The following is an 18795-nucleotide window of genomic DNA, read 5'->3' as shown; positions in this document are numbered from 1 at the left end:
ACAGTGGTGGTGATAGGAACCAGACGTCTGAAGAAAGTCATGACTGTAAAAGCTCCCTCACAGAAAGTTATTACATGAAATGGTTATGAATATACTGCGATGGAGACATTGTTTCACTGTAGTTTTGCGTTAAAGATTTTAGTCTAAAAGATATTTTAATCAATTCATGGTAGTGGATATGAGAAGAGGCAAAAGAATCGCCAGAAAAAACTTTCGGATTGACAACTATTTCACCACCATCAACATTTACAACTATACAACTATAGGTTCATGTGTAGGTTCACTAAATAAAATGGTTATATTTTTGCTAAAGAAAATCAGAGTTGGTAAGTTTCTCTACAATAAACCATTTCACAACAAACCACAATGAATTCATTGTTTACATATTAACATACATCTCAACCACTGAATTATGCAGAAATTTTGAAAAAACAGTATAATTCTCCTTTAACAAAAGCTATTACAAGAACTTTTTTCTTACTTAAGTGAAAAGCAACAGCAAGAACATTTCAAAAGAATAAAGGCCCTAAACATTCTAGTGTGCAATAAGGGAGGTAGGTGTCAATGCATAGCTGGGAGTCCTACAATGACATCTTAATATGAGAATTTATAGGAGAGGCCTGTATAGTGCAAAAAATATGAACCTACATGTTTGCAGTTCAAATTCTTTCTGATTAACTTGTTTTGTAGAACTTGTAGTAGATTCATAGCAAGCAGAAATGTCTGGCTTTTCATCTGGTTTATGAACATCATGCAATCTGCTGTTTGTGCTCACATCTTTTGCATCTATCAGCATGTTAGACTAAAACCACTGTAGTGCACCCAGACATTAAACCTCATTATCTGCTTTTCAGTAATTATCTAACTTCTAGTATGAGCCACTGAATACAGATTATAATCCCTACAGTATACTTCCGCCTGTTTTCCAGTAATCACCAGTTGAGACGAGGGCATTAGTTGTTCTCAGAAAGACTGCCATAGTACAGGGCTGTGGTGCCATGAGTGAACTCTAATGTGATTGCAAATGGCAAGTAGCTCTGCTCTCTTACCGGGTGTTTTGTCCAGCTGTTGGGGATTTCAGGCCGGCCTCTATCTCGGAGCACGTTGTCCTTCATGCTCTCCACACAGGGGTGCTCTCGTACTTTAGAGCCAAATGGAGGTTCATAGTCTTTCACCTCTGTAACACACGCACAGACACACACACAATTAATCCCTTACAGTGAGGTCTGGCTCTGTAAGTAGAAGTGAGTAGAAATGCTGAGGTTTGGGAAATGGTGCAGTTGAAAGGAGCTCTCCTTTGGAAATACTGTTCGGATTGCTCTGGCACCTCTCCTTACATGGGTAACCAAACAACAAACACAAAACAACACCGGAGAGATCAGTTTCCCCACCAAAGAGCCAACCATAATAACAATAATGAGAAGTTATGATGGTGTGTTGTTTGTTTTTCTTGTGAAAACAAATTGGGGGAAATATGGGCTAATCGCTAGACTGTGCCAAGAACCACCAAATACTGTGCACGAACCAACAGTGTTCCAGGACTAATTTCCAAAACCCTGTGAAATGAAGCTCATAACAGCTGCAAAGACCCTTTCCTATAACTCTCTTCAGTTCCCCCACAAGCACAGAAAACTGCAAATAAATAACAACACACGCAGGGTGCTAGACTGAATTAAAAACAGAGATATCTGCAACAAAGCAAAAGGATATAATAGAAAACTTGAACAAGTGTCCTACTGCAGCGCAGGCCAACATAAAACCCATTCCCACAAATGTAAGTAGAAGAGTGCGTTTACTTTGGAGCGTGTGTTCAGGACAGAGTGTGGTATGTGGTTCTGCCCAACGCTGTAGGCCCACAGGAAGAGGCTAGGCCAGCATGGAGTCTAGGACAGGAAGAGCAGGGCTGTGATTGGGCCCCTGCAGAGAAGTTGACTCCACATGCGGATGCATCCTGTTTTTGACAAGTGGACTTCCCCTGTTTCAGTGCTAAAACAAAATACTCCCACCACATGTGCTATTTCTGCTGTCCTGTTCTGCTGTGGATATTAAAATGGATAAGGTAACATGGAAGAATCTGAACAACTACTCGGTGACCAGCTCGCCACACAGCATGGCAGGAGATAACTTTACTGTGACTTGCGAATGCTGCAGTGACTCAAGGTGCAACATGAAGCTCTAGTGAAGAAATACAACTTCCTCACTTTCCCTCCACTGTCTCTCTTTCTCCCTCTCCCTGCGCCAGGGGCTGTGGCCTAAGTGATGCGAGTGTGCTCGCTATGTGAAGAATGCCGTGGTTTCAGGAACAGATGTCCCACGGACTGAGGCCTCCCTCTTCGGGCCCAGTCGGGCCGCTCTGGCAGAGTGAGCTGGGGGAAGCTTTTTAACAACCTTTTCCCTTTCAGATTATCCGTCTGAAATCTCCACAGGCTTGCCTGTCTGACTCCTCGTCTGGGAAAGACTGGATGAAAAACAAGGCTTAATCCTTAGAAGACCAGAGTTACTTTTGCTGTCTTTTCAGAATTGTAATACTAGGGATGCACCAATAATGAATTTTTATGGTTGATTCCAATTCTGATATTGTGTTTTGGGCCAAAACAGAAACAATGCATTGGCTGACTGCCAATGTTGTGTTTTAAACAATATCTGCCAATTCTGCCAATTCCCTAATCCCTAATATTGAACTGAGCATCTCATTGCAGTAACCATGCTTTAACTCTACTGAACTGAGACTCTCGCTGCAGGCACCATGCTTTAACTCTACTGAACTGAGACTCTCGCTGTAGGCACCATGCTTTAACTCTACTGAACTGAGACTCTCGCTGTAGGCACCATGCTTTAACTCTACTGAACTGAGACTCTCAATGCAGGCACCATGCTTTAACTCTACTGAACTGAGACTCTCGCTGTAGGCACCATGCTTTAACTCTACTGAACTGAGACTCTCGCTGTAGGCACCATGCTTTAACTCTACTGAACTGAGACTCTCGCTGTAGGCACCATGCTTTAACTCTACTGAACTGAGACTCTCGCTGCAGGCACCATGCTTTAACTCTACTGAACTGAGACTCTCGCTGCAGGCACCATGCTTTAACTCTACTGAACTGAGACTCTCGCTGTAGGCACCATGCTTTAACTCTACTGAACTGAGACTCTCGCTGTAGGCACCATGCTTTAACTCTACTGAACTGAGACTCTTGCTACAGGCACCATGCTTTAAGTCTACTGAACTGAGACTCTCGCTGCAGGCACCATGCTTTAAGTCTACTGAACTGAGACTCTCGCTGCAGGCACCATGCTTTAACTCTACTGAACTGAGACTCTCGCTGCATGCACCATGCTTTAAGTCTACTGAACTGAGACTCTTGCTACAGGCACCATGCTTTAACTCTGCTGAACTGAGACTCGCACTGCAGGTACCATGCTTTAACTCTACTGAACTGAGACTCGCACTGCAGGCACCATGCTATAACTCTACTGAACTGAGACTCTCAATGCAGGCACCATGCTTTAACTCTACTGAACTGAGACTCTCACTGCATGCACCATGCTATAACTCTACTGAACTGAGACTCTCGCTGCAGGCACCATGCTTTAACTCTACTGAACTGAGACTCTCGCTGTAGGCACCATGCTTTAACTCTACTGAACTGAGACTCTCACTGCAGGCACCATGCTTTAACTCTACTGAACTGAGACTCTCGCTGCATGCACCATGCTATAACTCTACTGAACTGAGACTCTCAATGCAGGCACCATGCTTTAACTCTACTGAACTGAGACTCTCGCTGCAGGCACCATGCTTTAACTCTACTGAACTGAGACTCTCGCTGCAGGCACCATGCTTTAACTCTACTGAACTGAGACTCTCGCTGCAGGCACCATGCTTTAACTCTACTGAACTGAGACTCTCGCTGTAGGCACCATGCTTTAACTCTACTGAACTGAGACTCTCGCTGTAGGCACCATGCTTTAACTCTACTGAACTGAGACTCTCGCTGCAGGCACCATGCTTTAACTCTACTGAACTGAGACTCTCGCTGCAGGCACCATGCTTTAAGTCTACTGAACTGAGACTCTCGCTGCAGGCACCATGCTTTAACTCTACTGAACTGAGACTCTCGCTGCATGCACCATGCTTTAAGTCTACTGAACTGAGACTCTTGCTACAGGCACCATGCTTTAACTCTGCTGAACTGAGACTCGCACTGCAGGTACCATGCTTTAACTCTACTGAACTGAGACTCGCACTGCAGGCACCATGCTTTAACTCTACTGAACTGAGACTCTCACTGCAGGCACCATGCTTTAACTCTACTGAACTGAGACTCTCGCTGCATGCACCATGCTATAACTCTACTGAACTGAGACTCTCAATGCAGGCACCATGCTTTAACTCTACTGAACTGAGACTCTCGCTGCAGGCACCATGCTTTAACTCTACTGAACTGAGACTCTCGCTGCAGGCACCATGCTTTAACTCTACTGAACTGAGACTCTCGCTGCAGGCACCATGCTTTAACTCTACTGAACTGAGACTCTCGCTGTAGGCACCATGCTTTAACTCTACTGAACTGAGACTCTCGCTGTAGGCACCATGCTTTAACTCTACTGAACTGAGACTATCGCTGCAGGCACCATGCTTTAACTCTACTGAACTGAGACTCTCGCTGCAGGCACCATGCTTTAAGTCTACTGAACTGAGACTCTCGCTGCATGCACCATGCTTTAAGTCTACTGAACTGAGACTCTCGCTGCAGGCACCATGCTTTAACTCTACTGAACTGAGACTCTCGCTGCATGCACCATGCTTTAACTCTACTGAACTGAGACTCTCACTGCAGGCACCATGCTTTAACTCTACTGAACTGAGACTCTCGCTGCAGGCACCATGCTTTAACTCTACTGAACTGAGACTCTCGCTGCAGGCACCATGCTTTAAGTCTACTGAACTGAGACTCTCGCTGCAGGCACCATGCTTTAACTCTACTGAACTGAGACTCTCGCTGCATGCACCATGCTTTAACTCTACTGAACTGAGACTCTCGCTGTAGGCACCATGCTTTAAGTCTACTGAACTGAGACTCTTGCTACAGGCACCATGCTTTAACTCTACTGAACTGAGACTCGCACTGCAGGCACCATGCTTTAACTCTACTGAACTGAGACTCTCGCTGCAGGCACCATGCTTTAACTCTACTGAACTGAGACTCTCGCTGCATGCACCATGCTTTAACTCTACTGAACTGAGACTCTCACTGCAGGCACCATGCTTTAACTCTACTGAACTGAGACTCTCGCTGCAGGCACCATGCTTTAACTCTACTGAACTGAGACTCTCGCTGCATGCACCATGCTTTAACTCTACTGAACTGAGACTCTCAATGCAGGCACCATGCTTTAACTCTACTGAACTGAGACTCTCGCTGCAGGCACCATGCTTTAACTCTACTGAACTGAGACTCTCGCTGCAGGTACCATGCTTTAACTCTACTGAACTGAGACTCTCGCTGCAGGCACCATGCTTTAACTCTACTGAACTGAGACTCTCGCTGCATGCACCATGCTTTAACTCTACTGAACTGAGACTCTCGCTGCAGGCACCATGCTTTAACTCTACTGAACTGAGACTCTTGCTACAGGCACCATGCTTTAACTCTACTGAACTGAGACTCTCGCTGTAGGCACCATGCTTTAACTCTACTGAACTGAGTATCTCATCGCCGATCCATTCTGAGATTTTGGTGATGGCGCTAGAGGAGTTACAGCATGTGCATATTCATTCTGCATATAGCTAAATGTATCAGCATGTAGAATTGCTATGTTATGAGTTTCTGTGTTTTCACCATAAAAAAAGATACACAAGTTTTTTTTATGACTGATGCACTGTGATATTGTTTGAGTAATGAATAATGAGTCATTCAGAATGCAGTTGGGATCAGTAAGTGCTTCTTTTAACTTTTTTTTTAATCAGAGTGGCTATGTAACAGGGCAGATGTGCCAGATATTCCTAATCATACATTTTCTTGTTCAAAAATGTAGTTTGTGACACAAATAAATAAAATAAATGAAAAATAAAATAAAATAAATAAAAATCTATGAAATTTTGGTTTTATTAGATCATGTTATTAACATTTAAAACAAATATAAACATATGATACAAAAGCATTTAAAAAAGTGATTAACAGAGCAGAGCAGATAAACGGTGGCCACTTTTTGTGTTGGCCTTAAGAGGACAAATCTTGTCCGTCCTCAGGACCCCTTAGCAGTCTGCAGTCATTTTTGTTCTTTTGACTTACTATTTAAATTGATTCAATAAGTTATATAATTAACTCCTTAATTAACTACATAATGAATTCCATTTTCATTAGATTTTTTCATTTGATTCATTGTATTTGAAAGGTCTTTTTTATTTGTATTAATATCAAGAAATCATAAAAATGAGGCAGAAATGTGATTTTTGTTTACAAAACAAGACATTCAACATCATTCATCATCTCTTCTTCTTTTTAAAAACACAAATCACGCTTTCATTAAAGCCATTGAAAACTGCGACTTAAGGATTTAAGGGTTATATCCATCTGAGAGCACAGCAGCTGGCCAGCAGTAGGATTCCTGATCTAGTGACGAGAAGACAAAGAAGAAAAGGGCAGCAACACCGTTGCAGAACGGGGGGAACTTCTAGGGGTTTTGAAAGACTATTTTGGCATGAAGTCAACCACACAGCAACACACATGAGTGTGTTTGTGTGTGTCAGTGTGTGTTTGTGTGTTAGAGAGAGAAGCCTGTACAGCACTGCAGTGAATCCGAAACCTGTAGTGATGGATGGCCTGGCCATATGGGGTGCTGCCACCTGCCACACAGCTGCTATGCCCCCCTCCCACCTCTCTGCAGAGGGGAGCAGTGGGGTGTTTCTTAGGCTGGCTGCCTCTCAGCTCTCCACACTGCTTTACTCTGTTCCAGCCAGAGCCGCGCCCCATGCTAATTCAGGACATGCTAACAACAACACTGCGAGCCAGAGCACAGCAAACTGGCCGCAGGTTTCCATCACTCCCTCATGGGTCCGTGCTGTCTCTGGGCAGGAACGGCCTGTGAGCTCTGGTGCTCCAAGACTGGAGCTTGAAGAACGTGTCCGAATACAACAGGATCCAACTCTTTGTGTTGGGGTTTTGGTCTTGTTCGCACATTTTCAAATATGTCTTGAGCTCAGATCAGGTTCAGATTTCACATTTGGATTTCTCAGAGGTCGTTGGCTAACTTTAACAGATTTTGGCCTGCAGTTACTCCCACTTCAGTTAACCCTTAGAAGTCTCATTTACCACCACTGACACAGAGACATGTGCTGCTATTGAATAATAAGGCATAGCACAATACGATTAACATGGGCACTTTGAAATAATGGCACTGCATTTTAGTCAATTGAGTTGCAGTTTCAACAGAGATTTTTTAGATATTCACAGTATCTCTGATTTCACAAGCACCCAGTATGCTATTGTATTGTGATCCTACTATATTTAATGCTTGTAAAGCTGTTTGAATACGTTATTAGAGTACTAAGGATCTTCTCAAAAACTCCACAGGAAACCAAAAACATTTTTTTCAACTTTTTTCAAAGACAGAAATCTCCTAAATTAATACATTATTCATTTGCTAATACGTTATTGTGATTAATACATGACAATCAGATCACTATTGCCTTATAGTGTTCTGTTATTTTTTAATACTTTGACAGGATAGTATCCTAAAACATGACAAAAGCTTAGTAATTATCATGATATTAATTTTTATCATCAGCACTTGTTAATTTTTGTTAATTTTTAACATCAGCACATCACGTCTAGTGATGCCAAAAGCGTTCTGTAATTTAATTTGACGTGATTGGTAAATATGTCATATGTGATTCTAAACTTTCAATTAATATAATATTTGTGTTAAGAGATGTTTTATTATGATTTGCATTGATGAAAAATTATTGTTGTGCAGTCTTGTTTTGGGGGTGGGGTGGGGGTGTTCGATGTCAGGCATCCTTGATGTTTTGCCATAAAGTGTGAAATAGTAAATATAAGAGTTATTAAAATGTCTGAATTGTGAAATAATCTGAATGAATTGGTCTGACTGAAAACATGCTATTGTTCTTCATGTGAATCAAGGTAGATGTAGAACCAGTTTTACATTTTAGAAACGTTTATGTATGTACAAGAAAAAGATTAAATGTTGGCATACAATTCCCATATTAGTACATGCCTAGTAATATCACTTATTATATTCAAGCAGTGCTCTCTGGCTATATTCAGGTTTTAATTAAAATGATTAAAACTGCATACAGAGAGCCAAACTCTGGGTGGCTTCTCTTGATACCCCCACATTGGTGCTGTGAGTGGTGCTGGAATGTGACAATGCGTCTGGCTGGAAAGTCTCGATCTCTGCAGATAAGCCCATAGCAGCAGAGCAGCAAGGTTCCTGCCGCCCCTGTCAATCACACCGGGAGCATGCTGGGGCATGTGGGTAACACAAACCCGACACTGGGACAGTATGCTTAACAGAACACATACGCACATACATGCACAACGGCACGCACAGGGCCCATTAAAATAGCTAACACCAACACAGAAGCACTGCCCTGTGACCTGGTCGCCTGAATGCCAACTGAGCTCATGGGAGCTACTGACTTCCACAGGCAGCATAGCTTGAATAATCCAGGAGTCTTAACAACTTGCAGAACTCACAAAATATCTGACTGCTCCTGTTTATGTAGCTACAGTCCTAAAAATAAAGGTTGCTGGGTGACAGTATTTTCTTGTTTAGAAAATCGTAATTATCAAGTGTATCACATTATATCCAAATAGCATTATGTGGAGGCTCTTTAAACTTTACATTATGTGGAATGTTATGAGGACTCCAAACTGGATTTTCTATGGCATCACTCCAAGGAATTCAATTTAGCACTTTTTTAAAGTTTTCTACACATCATTTTTCATCATATGGCAGTAGAAACCTGGCGATAACTGCAATTTTTCTTTTTCAGAAAATCATGCACATATGTGCCTGTGTAAACATGAGCACACACAGACTTAGAAGAAACCTAGAGGCGTCTTTTTTCCCACCTGACCAAAGAAGGACAAGAAATCTGATGGTCCATTTCACATTCTACACATTCCTCACATTCCAGTAGAGAAGCAAACAGCATCGCTACAGAACCACTTCTGTTCTACTTCAGGGTGATGTGGAAAGGCCTCAGAATAACAGGAAATGGCAAATTGGTTGAACCCGTATATGGGTTACATTGGGTTTACTGTGCACAATGCTGAGACAATAACCTGGCAGCAGTGGCAAAACAAAATGCCACAGCCTAATGGCAGCAATAGCTAACCTATTTCCATTTGCTCTCTCCTTGAGAGCCAATGACTGACTCCATGAAAATAGAACTGCATTCTTTTGAGTTGTTAGGGATGTTGACATAGAACTGTGCTCACACATTGTTTCTCCACACAAAGCCACAAATAGCCCTATGTGTTAGGTGTTGTCTTGCTACTCTGTTGTCCAACAGGTGATGTGATGATATGAGTGAACTCACCTCCGATGGCATTACACCTGGAGGTAATCTCCCACAGCACTAAGGCCATGGAGTACACATCCGTCTGCTTGAAGGATTCGATGTTCTCAAGGTTGATTCTTGACTCCAGCACCTCTGGAGCCATATACCTGGCTGTTCCAACCTGCAATGAGGAGAGAAAACCACAGGTCATTACAATTCCTTCCCTTTGTAGTCTAAACTCTGCTTTGGCTTTGATCTTGCTCTTGGACTTCAAAAAAGTTATCGCAAGGAAGATACAGAGACCTCCATCTCCAGCCTGGAGACATCTTATCACTAAACAACTACAGTCCCAGTTCTTTGTTTTGCTCTTACAACATTTGTTTGCCACACTGCTTTAGTGAGTGTTCAGATGGGGTCAGCAGCTTTGTGCATTTAATATTGTGATATACATTGAAAAGTCCAAAACTAAACTGCATCATAAATTAGAGGGTATTTTTAAAAATACTGAATGCGGCAAGAGATGTTTTATGGTTACAAGAGCTTCACAGAAAGCTGCGTGGGTTTTATTTAGTTGATTACTCATTCACTCAACACCTTGTGTCTATGCATTTTCAGCCTGTGAATCATAAATCAGCACAAACACAAAGAACAAAGGTCACACACGCATTGAGACTAAAAGATGCCCAAGGGGACTTTCCCTGCAAGTAAAAACACAGCCCTGTCCTAAATCTCACATTGACACAGTCAGCAATCAGATGGGCTTTAGCTAGGAAACACGCAAGAACATTGCATGCTCCAGGAGAGGGTATGTGTGAGAAAGTTGCACACAAGATGGGAGAGAATCCTCAGAGAATGTCTACTAGCAATTTTGGAATTCAGATTCACATTTATTCACCCCAGAGGGGTGAAATCCAGTTGTATATGTCTTTGTAATCACAGACAGGCAAAAATAGCTGAATTTAAACACATCACAGTTATAAAATTGCCATATGAAAAATTGCGATTAACAATGTAATTGTTAATAAATGTTTCATTAAAGTATTAAAGCAAAAGCGTAAAGCCAAATTGAATGATTAGCTGTCTTGTTTCCTAGCTGTCAGTAGCTCCCAACTGATGAGATAAACAGAGATAAACAGACAAACATTACTCTCCACTGCCCTTTAAATGAGTTATTGAAAAAGAATATGTTAAAGCGTCAATAACAGTTACAGGAAAGTTTTGTCATGACAAGGAACTTAACACCTATATTACTAGGCCTAATATATCATAAAGCTTATTAATCAGTAACCACATGGAAAACAGCTCACACCACAAGTTGCATGAGTTAGAATGCAACCATGGACCCACTGGCAGGTCCTGGGCATTTAAAGGCTTAATATGGCAAAAAAAATGAAACCTATTGGGCTTACCATTAGGGTGTCTTAAAGACTTATTTGTAGATATTTGGTTAATTGTTTTTGCAATATTGTTGTTGTTAACTGCCTTTGCAACACAAAGACGTTTTTTATGTTTTTGATAAATCAAAAGATTCTTCAAGCAGACTGACATGTATCTTCACATGTGTGCTTTTGATGTGTTCATATTGGAATATGTAGAAATATAACTGCAGAGTGGTAGTTTGTCCATATCATGCCACTGTAGCATAAATACAAACTTGCCTGTCCACTGTTGGCCAGGTCATCCACAGACAGGGAGTTGTCCAGCCGCAGGCCCAGCCCAAAGTCACACAGGCAGCAGGTGAGGTCGTTCTTCACCAGAATGTTGGAGCTCTTGAGGTCTCTGTGCACGATGGGCACTTTTGGCCTGCCACAGGGCGTGTGGTCACTGTGGAGGTGGGCCACGCCCCGGACCAGCGAGCCGCCCAGCAGCCGCAGGTCCTCCCAGCTGATGACGTGGCGAGTGAGGTACTCCTGCAGGTTCCCGCGTGGATGGTAAGCCGTGATCAGCCAGTACTGCTTTTCCACCTTCCTCTCTTCTGCTGTCAGGAAGTGCAGCACATTCTCATGCTTCAGGTCAATGTCAGAGAAGATGTCCTTCTCATTCTTCCAGGAAGCGTACTCCTCATAGGGGAAGATCTTCACCGCCACTGTCTCAAACTGCTCTGAGGAGCTCTGCTTCAGCTTAGCCTTGTAGACCTCGGCAAAGCGGCCCTTGCCCACCTGCAAGTAAGGGGGGGCAATAAGAAGATATGTTGTGGCTTTATAATCTTAGTATATTATGGATATTCTCACCACTTCTAGAACACAGAATAACTGCATGTATCATAAAAAGACACATTTAGATTTATTATAGAAAGTCTGTAAATACTGCTGCACAATATAGCAATTCTTAATCATTATCACAAGAGTCTGTAATGCTGATATCACAAAAGCCTGCAAAAGCAAATGAGCCCTCTGATCATTATTGTTTTTACTGGAAATAATGAGCATTTGACCAATCTCAGATATTTCAGATGTGTTTTAAAGGGCCCTTATCATAGAAATATAAATAGTAATGCAGCATTCAATCCCCAGTAGATATACAGAAACTAAACTGCAAAAACCAGCCAGTTTTGAATTGTCACAAAAACAATGCATTCATACATAACTTCCTACTTTAATCTATTGTTTAGGCCCAGTACATTCAGCCTATAGTGATTTAGTGCTGCCCATTCAAACTGAAGTTCTACAGAGTGTTTTAGGCCAGACTGGACAATAAAGGGCAGCCAGTATTAGAACTGAGCTCGTTCACATATATGAGTCTTTAAGCACAGTAACAAAAACAGGATGTGTAATTTGAAGGGATAAAGAGAGGTTGGAAAATGGTCAAACAAAAACAAATTATGACTTCAGTATTATTCATTTTTCCCAAAAACTGCAAACACTGTAAGTATTAAAGCATCTTTTAATAAATCAAGACAATGTAAATAATTTTGGTCAATATAATGCGTTCCAACCTCTACACAATTCTGTATCACTGAAATGTCTTCATGTACTGAAATGTTGCATTTCATTCATATTGCTTGCTTTTACCTGCAGGTCTAGCTCGATGGGCAGTGGCTCAGTGTTGTGGTTAAGGCTGTTGGCATGTGTGGAGCTGCTGTCGGAGCGGTCATCATCCATCATTATGGCGCAGGCATCACTGCAGTCCAAAGGGCCTTTGGGACCTTTACGCTTTAGCGGCTTTTTGGTCTCCCACTCATTGAGCTTGCGGCGTCGCTGGATGCGGTAACAGTAAAAGGAGGTCACAACGAGGACGGCCAACACCAGCAGAGGCAGCAGACTGACCAGAATCACTGACACCATTTGGTCATCTAAGGCACCTGGCCGTATAGCTGGAGATAAAGCACAGCGGTTAGTTTTTACAGATACTTTATTCAGCAGCAGTAAATCCCCTATACTGTAATCAGGGACTTTCATCAGCACTCCACCTATATGTTTACTCTTTATTGCTATAGCTGCAGCGTGTTTGTTATGAGGCTACAGAATCATTTCTGATGAAAGTGAAAGTAAAAGTACTCTTAATTGGAAAAAGCCTAAAACCAAACCTTTTTAGAAAACTGCTTTCATAATACTTTGAGAATATTCTACATTCATTGAAGTGTCTTAACAACAGGTTTGGCCTAAATAATGATTTGATAATTGATTTCAAAATTATTGTTAAAAGCAAAAAGTAAAATTCTTTTGGCTGCAAAGTCACTGCACTGCACAAGTTATCGTTAATTCATCATCAGTGCTGTGGCTTTTGTAGCAGAAATGTAATAACCTTTGATACACAGCACACAGCTAAGAGGTTACACTCCCTGTAAGTTTAAAATCTCACAGCTCTCAAACAGTGAGGATGTGCTCAGTAAACTAAAGAGAATTTACTGTATTTCAAATGCACTTGGCATTGATCTCAGGAGTTCAGCTCAAAAAATAAATAATATATAAAAAATAAATGTGTTTTAAATAGAAAGTCAAAATAGTGATATTTTCTGAACTTATTATGTCAAAATAACCATACACACATTCAAATCTTGAGAAAATCTTGAGAAAATAAGTCATTATTCTGATCTAATTAGTCAGAAGCATAAAATTATTTGCTCCTTCTTCGCACAAATGGGCTTTCATATAAAGGATTGGGAATTATAAGCAAGTTTCCACCCAGTTAAAATATTATATTTTTCATGAGAATATATTTCTCACACCTAGGAATATATTTTTGTGGAGGTTTGTTCTGGTGAATCAGAAATTGTATGCAGTCTCTCTAGTTAATATTTTATCTTCATAAATGTATTACTGCTTTGTCCAAGCCTGTATTTTAGGTGGGGGGAGACACCGGAGGGTGTGCTCACTCCCCCACCTCACACACCTCCATCTTTGGAATATGTCAGTAGAACATGACATATGCCTGCTAGTAATTAGCACCTCTTTTAGCAAATACACTCCTTGGAGTTTGTTACATTTTTGACCATAAGAAATTATAATAAATAATAAATACAGTCTAATATTACAGGTTATCAAATTTAGTCACAACTATGGGAATTGGCTACTGGCTGTTTGACACTGTCTAAGCTGAAGAATCTTTACTACTATGCTAAAATCACACATCCTGTTTGCCTTTCTGAAGGAGTCATGAGGAAAGGCACTGCACACTGAGAGTCTGTTCTGGGGGACTGTCTCAGTCCTTCAAGGAAATTTACCATACCACTCTGTCTGCCTGCCATCCTGGGGTTTGGCATGGCACTTCGAGCATTGCAGGTTGAGTCTAGAAGCAGAGGCAGACTGCTGCCAGCTATCGGGCAGAAAGTGGAGGCAAAGCTTAGCCTGTCTGCATTCCTCCATCACACACACACACAGCACTATGATCACTAAGAGACAGGCATAAAACATCTAAAATAGATACCCGGCTCTGGAACATTTAACATGACAATAAAAGGCAAGGCTGTCTGGAAACGAGTGCAAAACAAAGCAAACTTCAAATTAAAAAAAGCCCCACAAGGCAGACTGAAATGTCTTTCGACATAGAGCGAAATGTCCAGGTTTTTTCACATGCACTTAGAACAACGGAAATTATTATTGTTTCATATTTTCTAGCAATAGAAGTCAGAATACCAGCCACAGTGAGATGACTAGTGAGGACAGTCACTAATAAAAGCCTCTTTCCTCTAGAAATACAATTAGACACATCACTGTGTGTATGTGCGTGTGTTTCTGTCTTGTTAAATTTGTGAGGACCACGTGTCCTTAAAATGACAGGACATGACATTTTTGCTCAAGTGAGGACATTTTGCTGGTCCTCACTCGAGCATGTCTTATTTTCACCGCAAATTACAATACGTTTTGGAAAAAAAAATAAAAGAGCAGAAAAATAGCCTTTTGGATACTGAGGTTAAGAGTAGGGTTAGATTTAGTTTTAGTGTGTGTGAGCTTGTGTGTCCCTGCCTGTGTGTGTATGTGTGTGTGTGCCAAGCTCTCTGTAAGAAGCTCATGTTCTCCAAGGCCACTGACTCACATGTTAGTCAAACAGAACCTAATTGCTTCAATATTCTCAGCTTGTTCTGAATAACACAATTCAGAAAAAGGGATAAAATGTGTCTCATCCAGACATAATTTCATGTGAAAACTATGAAGACCAACGGGCAGACAAATGAAAAGAAGCTAAGCACATTCATTTTAAAATATGGTTAGGTTCTAATGTGAATGAACGTGAGATTCCACACCCACAAACTGAAGACAACTGACTCCTTTCTCTCTGAAGGGCTGGCAGGCTATAAAGAATAGAACACAGATAAATCATTAGGGTCCCAGATTGAAGAAATTTGCCCAGTTCTTACAGAAGAGTGTGATCTCTCTGCGATTCAGGACTACAGGGATATAAAGCAGGACTAGCCATGTGCTCTGATACTGGCTCTTCATTCTGGTGGTATGGCTGGTAATTTCCTGATTATTGTGATGACACATAGAATAATTAAAGTATTTAAATATAGCCAAACATTAAAAAGGAATTTACTGAACAATAACAAACCATGTACAGACATTCAAAAATACTGTAATAAAATACTGTAATTATGCACTTTTAAAAAGACTTAATTGTAATATATATATTATATATATATTTCACAAATGTGCAATAAATAAACAATAGCAAAACAGGCAAAAATGCTTATAAATAGATGCGTCGTTCAGGCTCTGTTTCTTACAGTAAGAAAGGCCAGTAGGAAAACTTAAAATATGCATTATCATTACATAAATCACTAACTCTTCATTACTGATTCACAGAGAAAACACATTTTAACAATTAATTAAGATTTATCAAGCAGTTGCGACAGCTCTGAAATAATGTCACATTTACATATCAAAATATCACTTTTTGCTGTGTAACTAACTGGCATTTAGATCTCTCCGTTCTTCTGTTTGGACAGAGTGAGTGGGAGTTCTGTCAGAGTGTGATTGGTAACATGCATACAAGAGTGGTGGGGTCATTGTTATTTGTTTGTTATGGTTACAACTATGACTAGTTTCTCAGCATGACTAGTGCCACGAATGTGTTTATCTCTCTTTTTGCAAGCAAGTTCTCTCTCTCTCTCTCTCTCTCTCTCTCTCTCTCTCTCGCCAGCAGTGACTCAGTCACTGGAGGCCTGGATTCCATAGTGTGGGGGAAGAAAAGAAAAATCTGTAGGACCAGACCTGTCAGACACTTCCCAACTCTTCTGCTGGCTTTTCTTCTCCTTTTCCTCAAAATAGCCAGTGATAAAAGATCAACTGAGGATGAACAATTCAGCTCTATGATCAGACTCCAACACTTAGTAAGAATGACGCATGCTGCGCGGTTCTCATTCCTGACTGAGAGGTACAGCAGATACTGTTAGTGAGGGCAATGTAAAACCACCTTTACAGATCCACAGGCACAGAAATCTAACAAAGGTGTCAGGAATAGCTTCTCACTTCTCGTGCAAAACAGGTAAAAACGCAAAGTATGGAGAAAATTGGTGCCAATACGCTTCTGTGTAACAGAGGATGGCAAAAAAGTAAGAAAATGATAAAAAGTGATACGATTTAAAAAATGAGAGTGAGAAAATGAATGAAGTGAAATAAAGTGAAGAAATAGGAAAAACATGAAAATTACCAGCATAAAAGCTATTTTGCAACTGCAGTCTGGGACTGCAACCACATGCACTAACAAGCTGCAAAAGCAGAGTGTGAAACTTGTTATGTGTAAAACTGTGACTATAAAAACAGTGCCGAAGGCCACTTTAGAAGAATAGTCCTAAAATACATCCAACAGCTGTAAATCCAGAAAGCTGCTGCAATCCACATTACACTTGTCACTCTTCCTTTTGAAACGATCAAGTTTACAACTCCAAAAACAGAAAAATGAGTGTAACTGACACAGCACAACACACTCTCACTGACAAGCTTTATGAGTTACTTATTAGAAACGAATGTATGTTTGGTAGAGAGCTAATCCATTTGCTGCTATCAGTACGAAGAGAAAAACAGGAATATATGCTCATAATTCACTTTAGTGCTTTCCATCTGTGACATATTACCAAGAGGTGCATTCAGAGCCAGATGCATCTGGGCTGTCAATAAAGTTAATAATGATGAATCAGGGCTCAGCTATTTTTTAACACGACCAGTATTTCTTATGTAATATTACTGTGCCAGTAGGACCTGACCGATAAGAAATGTTTGTGACCAGTACTGCTACTAAAAAAATAACTCGTGGTTTTAATTGAAAGTTCCTTTGATAATTTACTTAACTGTCAGTTATCACTGCAAATGGTTAAATATGATTGTCAAATATCAAAATTGTCACAAATAAACAGCAAAACCCACAAAGTCTTAATTAATGTAATTAATATAGGGGAGCCTGAACTTGCCACAATTCTGATTTCTGATTTTTTTTTTTCCACTGGTTCTTTTCTGAGAAAGATTTTTGTCATAACATGTTATTCTCATGCGACAGGTTAGGTCTGGATCAAATCCACCAGCTTATAAACATAGCCGCCTCAATAAGGAGACGAACAGGAAACTAGTAAATCCTCAGAAGTGGACAGTTTACCTCACATCAGCAGTGTTTGCTGCAATACAGCACAAGCCACTAATTATCACATTTTAATCAGCGGAATTTTCAGTAATAACAATAAATCTGCGGGATGCCAACATCATAGGTGTACTGCCGGGGCCTGAATTCCCAGCAATGATAAGATAAGATAAGTGATACTTTTTTGATCCCACAAACAGGGAAATTCCACCTCCGCATTTAACCTATCCATGAAGTGAAACACCACATACACACTAGTGAACACACACACTAGGGGGCAGTGAGCACACTTGCCCGGAGCGGTGGGCAGCCCTATCCATGGCGCCCGGGGAACAGTTGGGGGTTAGGTGTCTTGCTCAAGGACACCTCAGTCATGGACTGTCGGCCCTGGGGATCGAACCGACAACCTTCTGGTTACAGGGCCAGCTCCCTAACCTCCAGCCCACGACTGCCCCCCAACGTTACAGTTAGGTCCATATATATTGGGGCAGAGACAACATTTTTCTAGTTTTGGTTTTGTACATTACCACAATGAATTTTGAACAAAACAATTCAGATGCAGTTGAAGTTCAGCCTTTCAGCTTTGATTCAGTGGGTTGAGCAAAATGATTGCATAAAAATGTGAGAAACTAAAGCATTTTTTAAACACAATCCCTTCATTTCAGAGGCTGTAAAGTAAATGGACAAATTAAATAATTCATTCATTCATTCATTCATTCATTCTCCAAGTCGCTTCTCCCTCAGGGTCGCGGGGGGGTGCTGGAGCCTATCCCAGCAGTCATTGGGTGAAAGGCAGGATAAACCCTGGACAGGTCGCCAGTCCATCGCAGGGCAGACAGACAGACACAGACAGTTACTCACACACTCACACCTAGGGGCAATTTAGCATGTCCAATTGGCCTGACTGCATGTGTTTGGACTGTGGGAGGAAACCGGAGAACCCGGAGGAAACCCACGCAGACACGGGGAGAACATGCAAACTCCACACAGAGAGGACCTTTTGGTTTTGTTTTTTTTGTTCAAAATCCTTGTTGGCAATGACTGCCTGAAGTCTTGAACTCATGGACATTACCAGACACTGTATTTCCTCCTTTGTAATGCTCTGCCAGGTCTTTACTGCAGCAGTTTTCTGTTGCTGTTTGTTTGTGGGCCTCTGTGTCTGAAGTTTAGTCTTTAACAAATGAAATGCATGCTCAATTGGGTTGAGATCAGGTGACTGACTTGGCCATTCAAGAATATTCCACTGCTTTCCT

At 41.2% G+C, this 18795-nt stretch overlaps 1 protein-coding gene across 1 annotated transcript in view; it reads right to left on the bottom strand.

Moving 5' to 3' along the window:
• tgfbr2b (transforming growth factor beta receptor 2b) overlaps positions 1 to 18795 on the bottom strand; it is a 33318-nt gene that overhangs the window by 2429 nt on the left and 12094 nt on the right. The window contains exons 4-7 of the mRNA XM_017709175.2: positions 12544 to 12845; positions 11191 to 11691; positions 9572 to 9713; positions 1050 to 1177 (exon numbers count right to left, since the gene is read on the bottom strand). Of these exons, the coding sequence (XP_017564664.2) occupies positions 1050 to 1177; positions 9572 to 9713; positions 11191 to 11691; positions 12544 to 12845 (1073 nt within the window). The remainder of the gene's footprint in view (positions 1 to 1049; positions 1178 to 9571; positions 9714 to 11190; positions 11692 to 12543; positions 12846 to 18795) is intronic.

Source organism: Pygocentrus nattereri, chromosome 3 (assembly GCF_015220715.1).
Source record: "Pygocentrus nattereri isolate fPygNat1 chromosome 3, fPygNat1.pri, whole genome shotgun sequence".
Lineage (NCBI taxonomy): Eukaryota > Metazoa > Chordata > Actinopteri > Characiformes > Serrasalmidae > Pygocentrus > Pygocentrus nattereri.
Note: the sequence above shows the minus strand (reverse complement) of the source record. Positions and strands in the feature narration are given on the sequence as shown.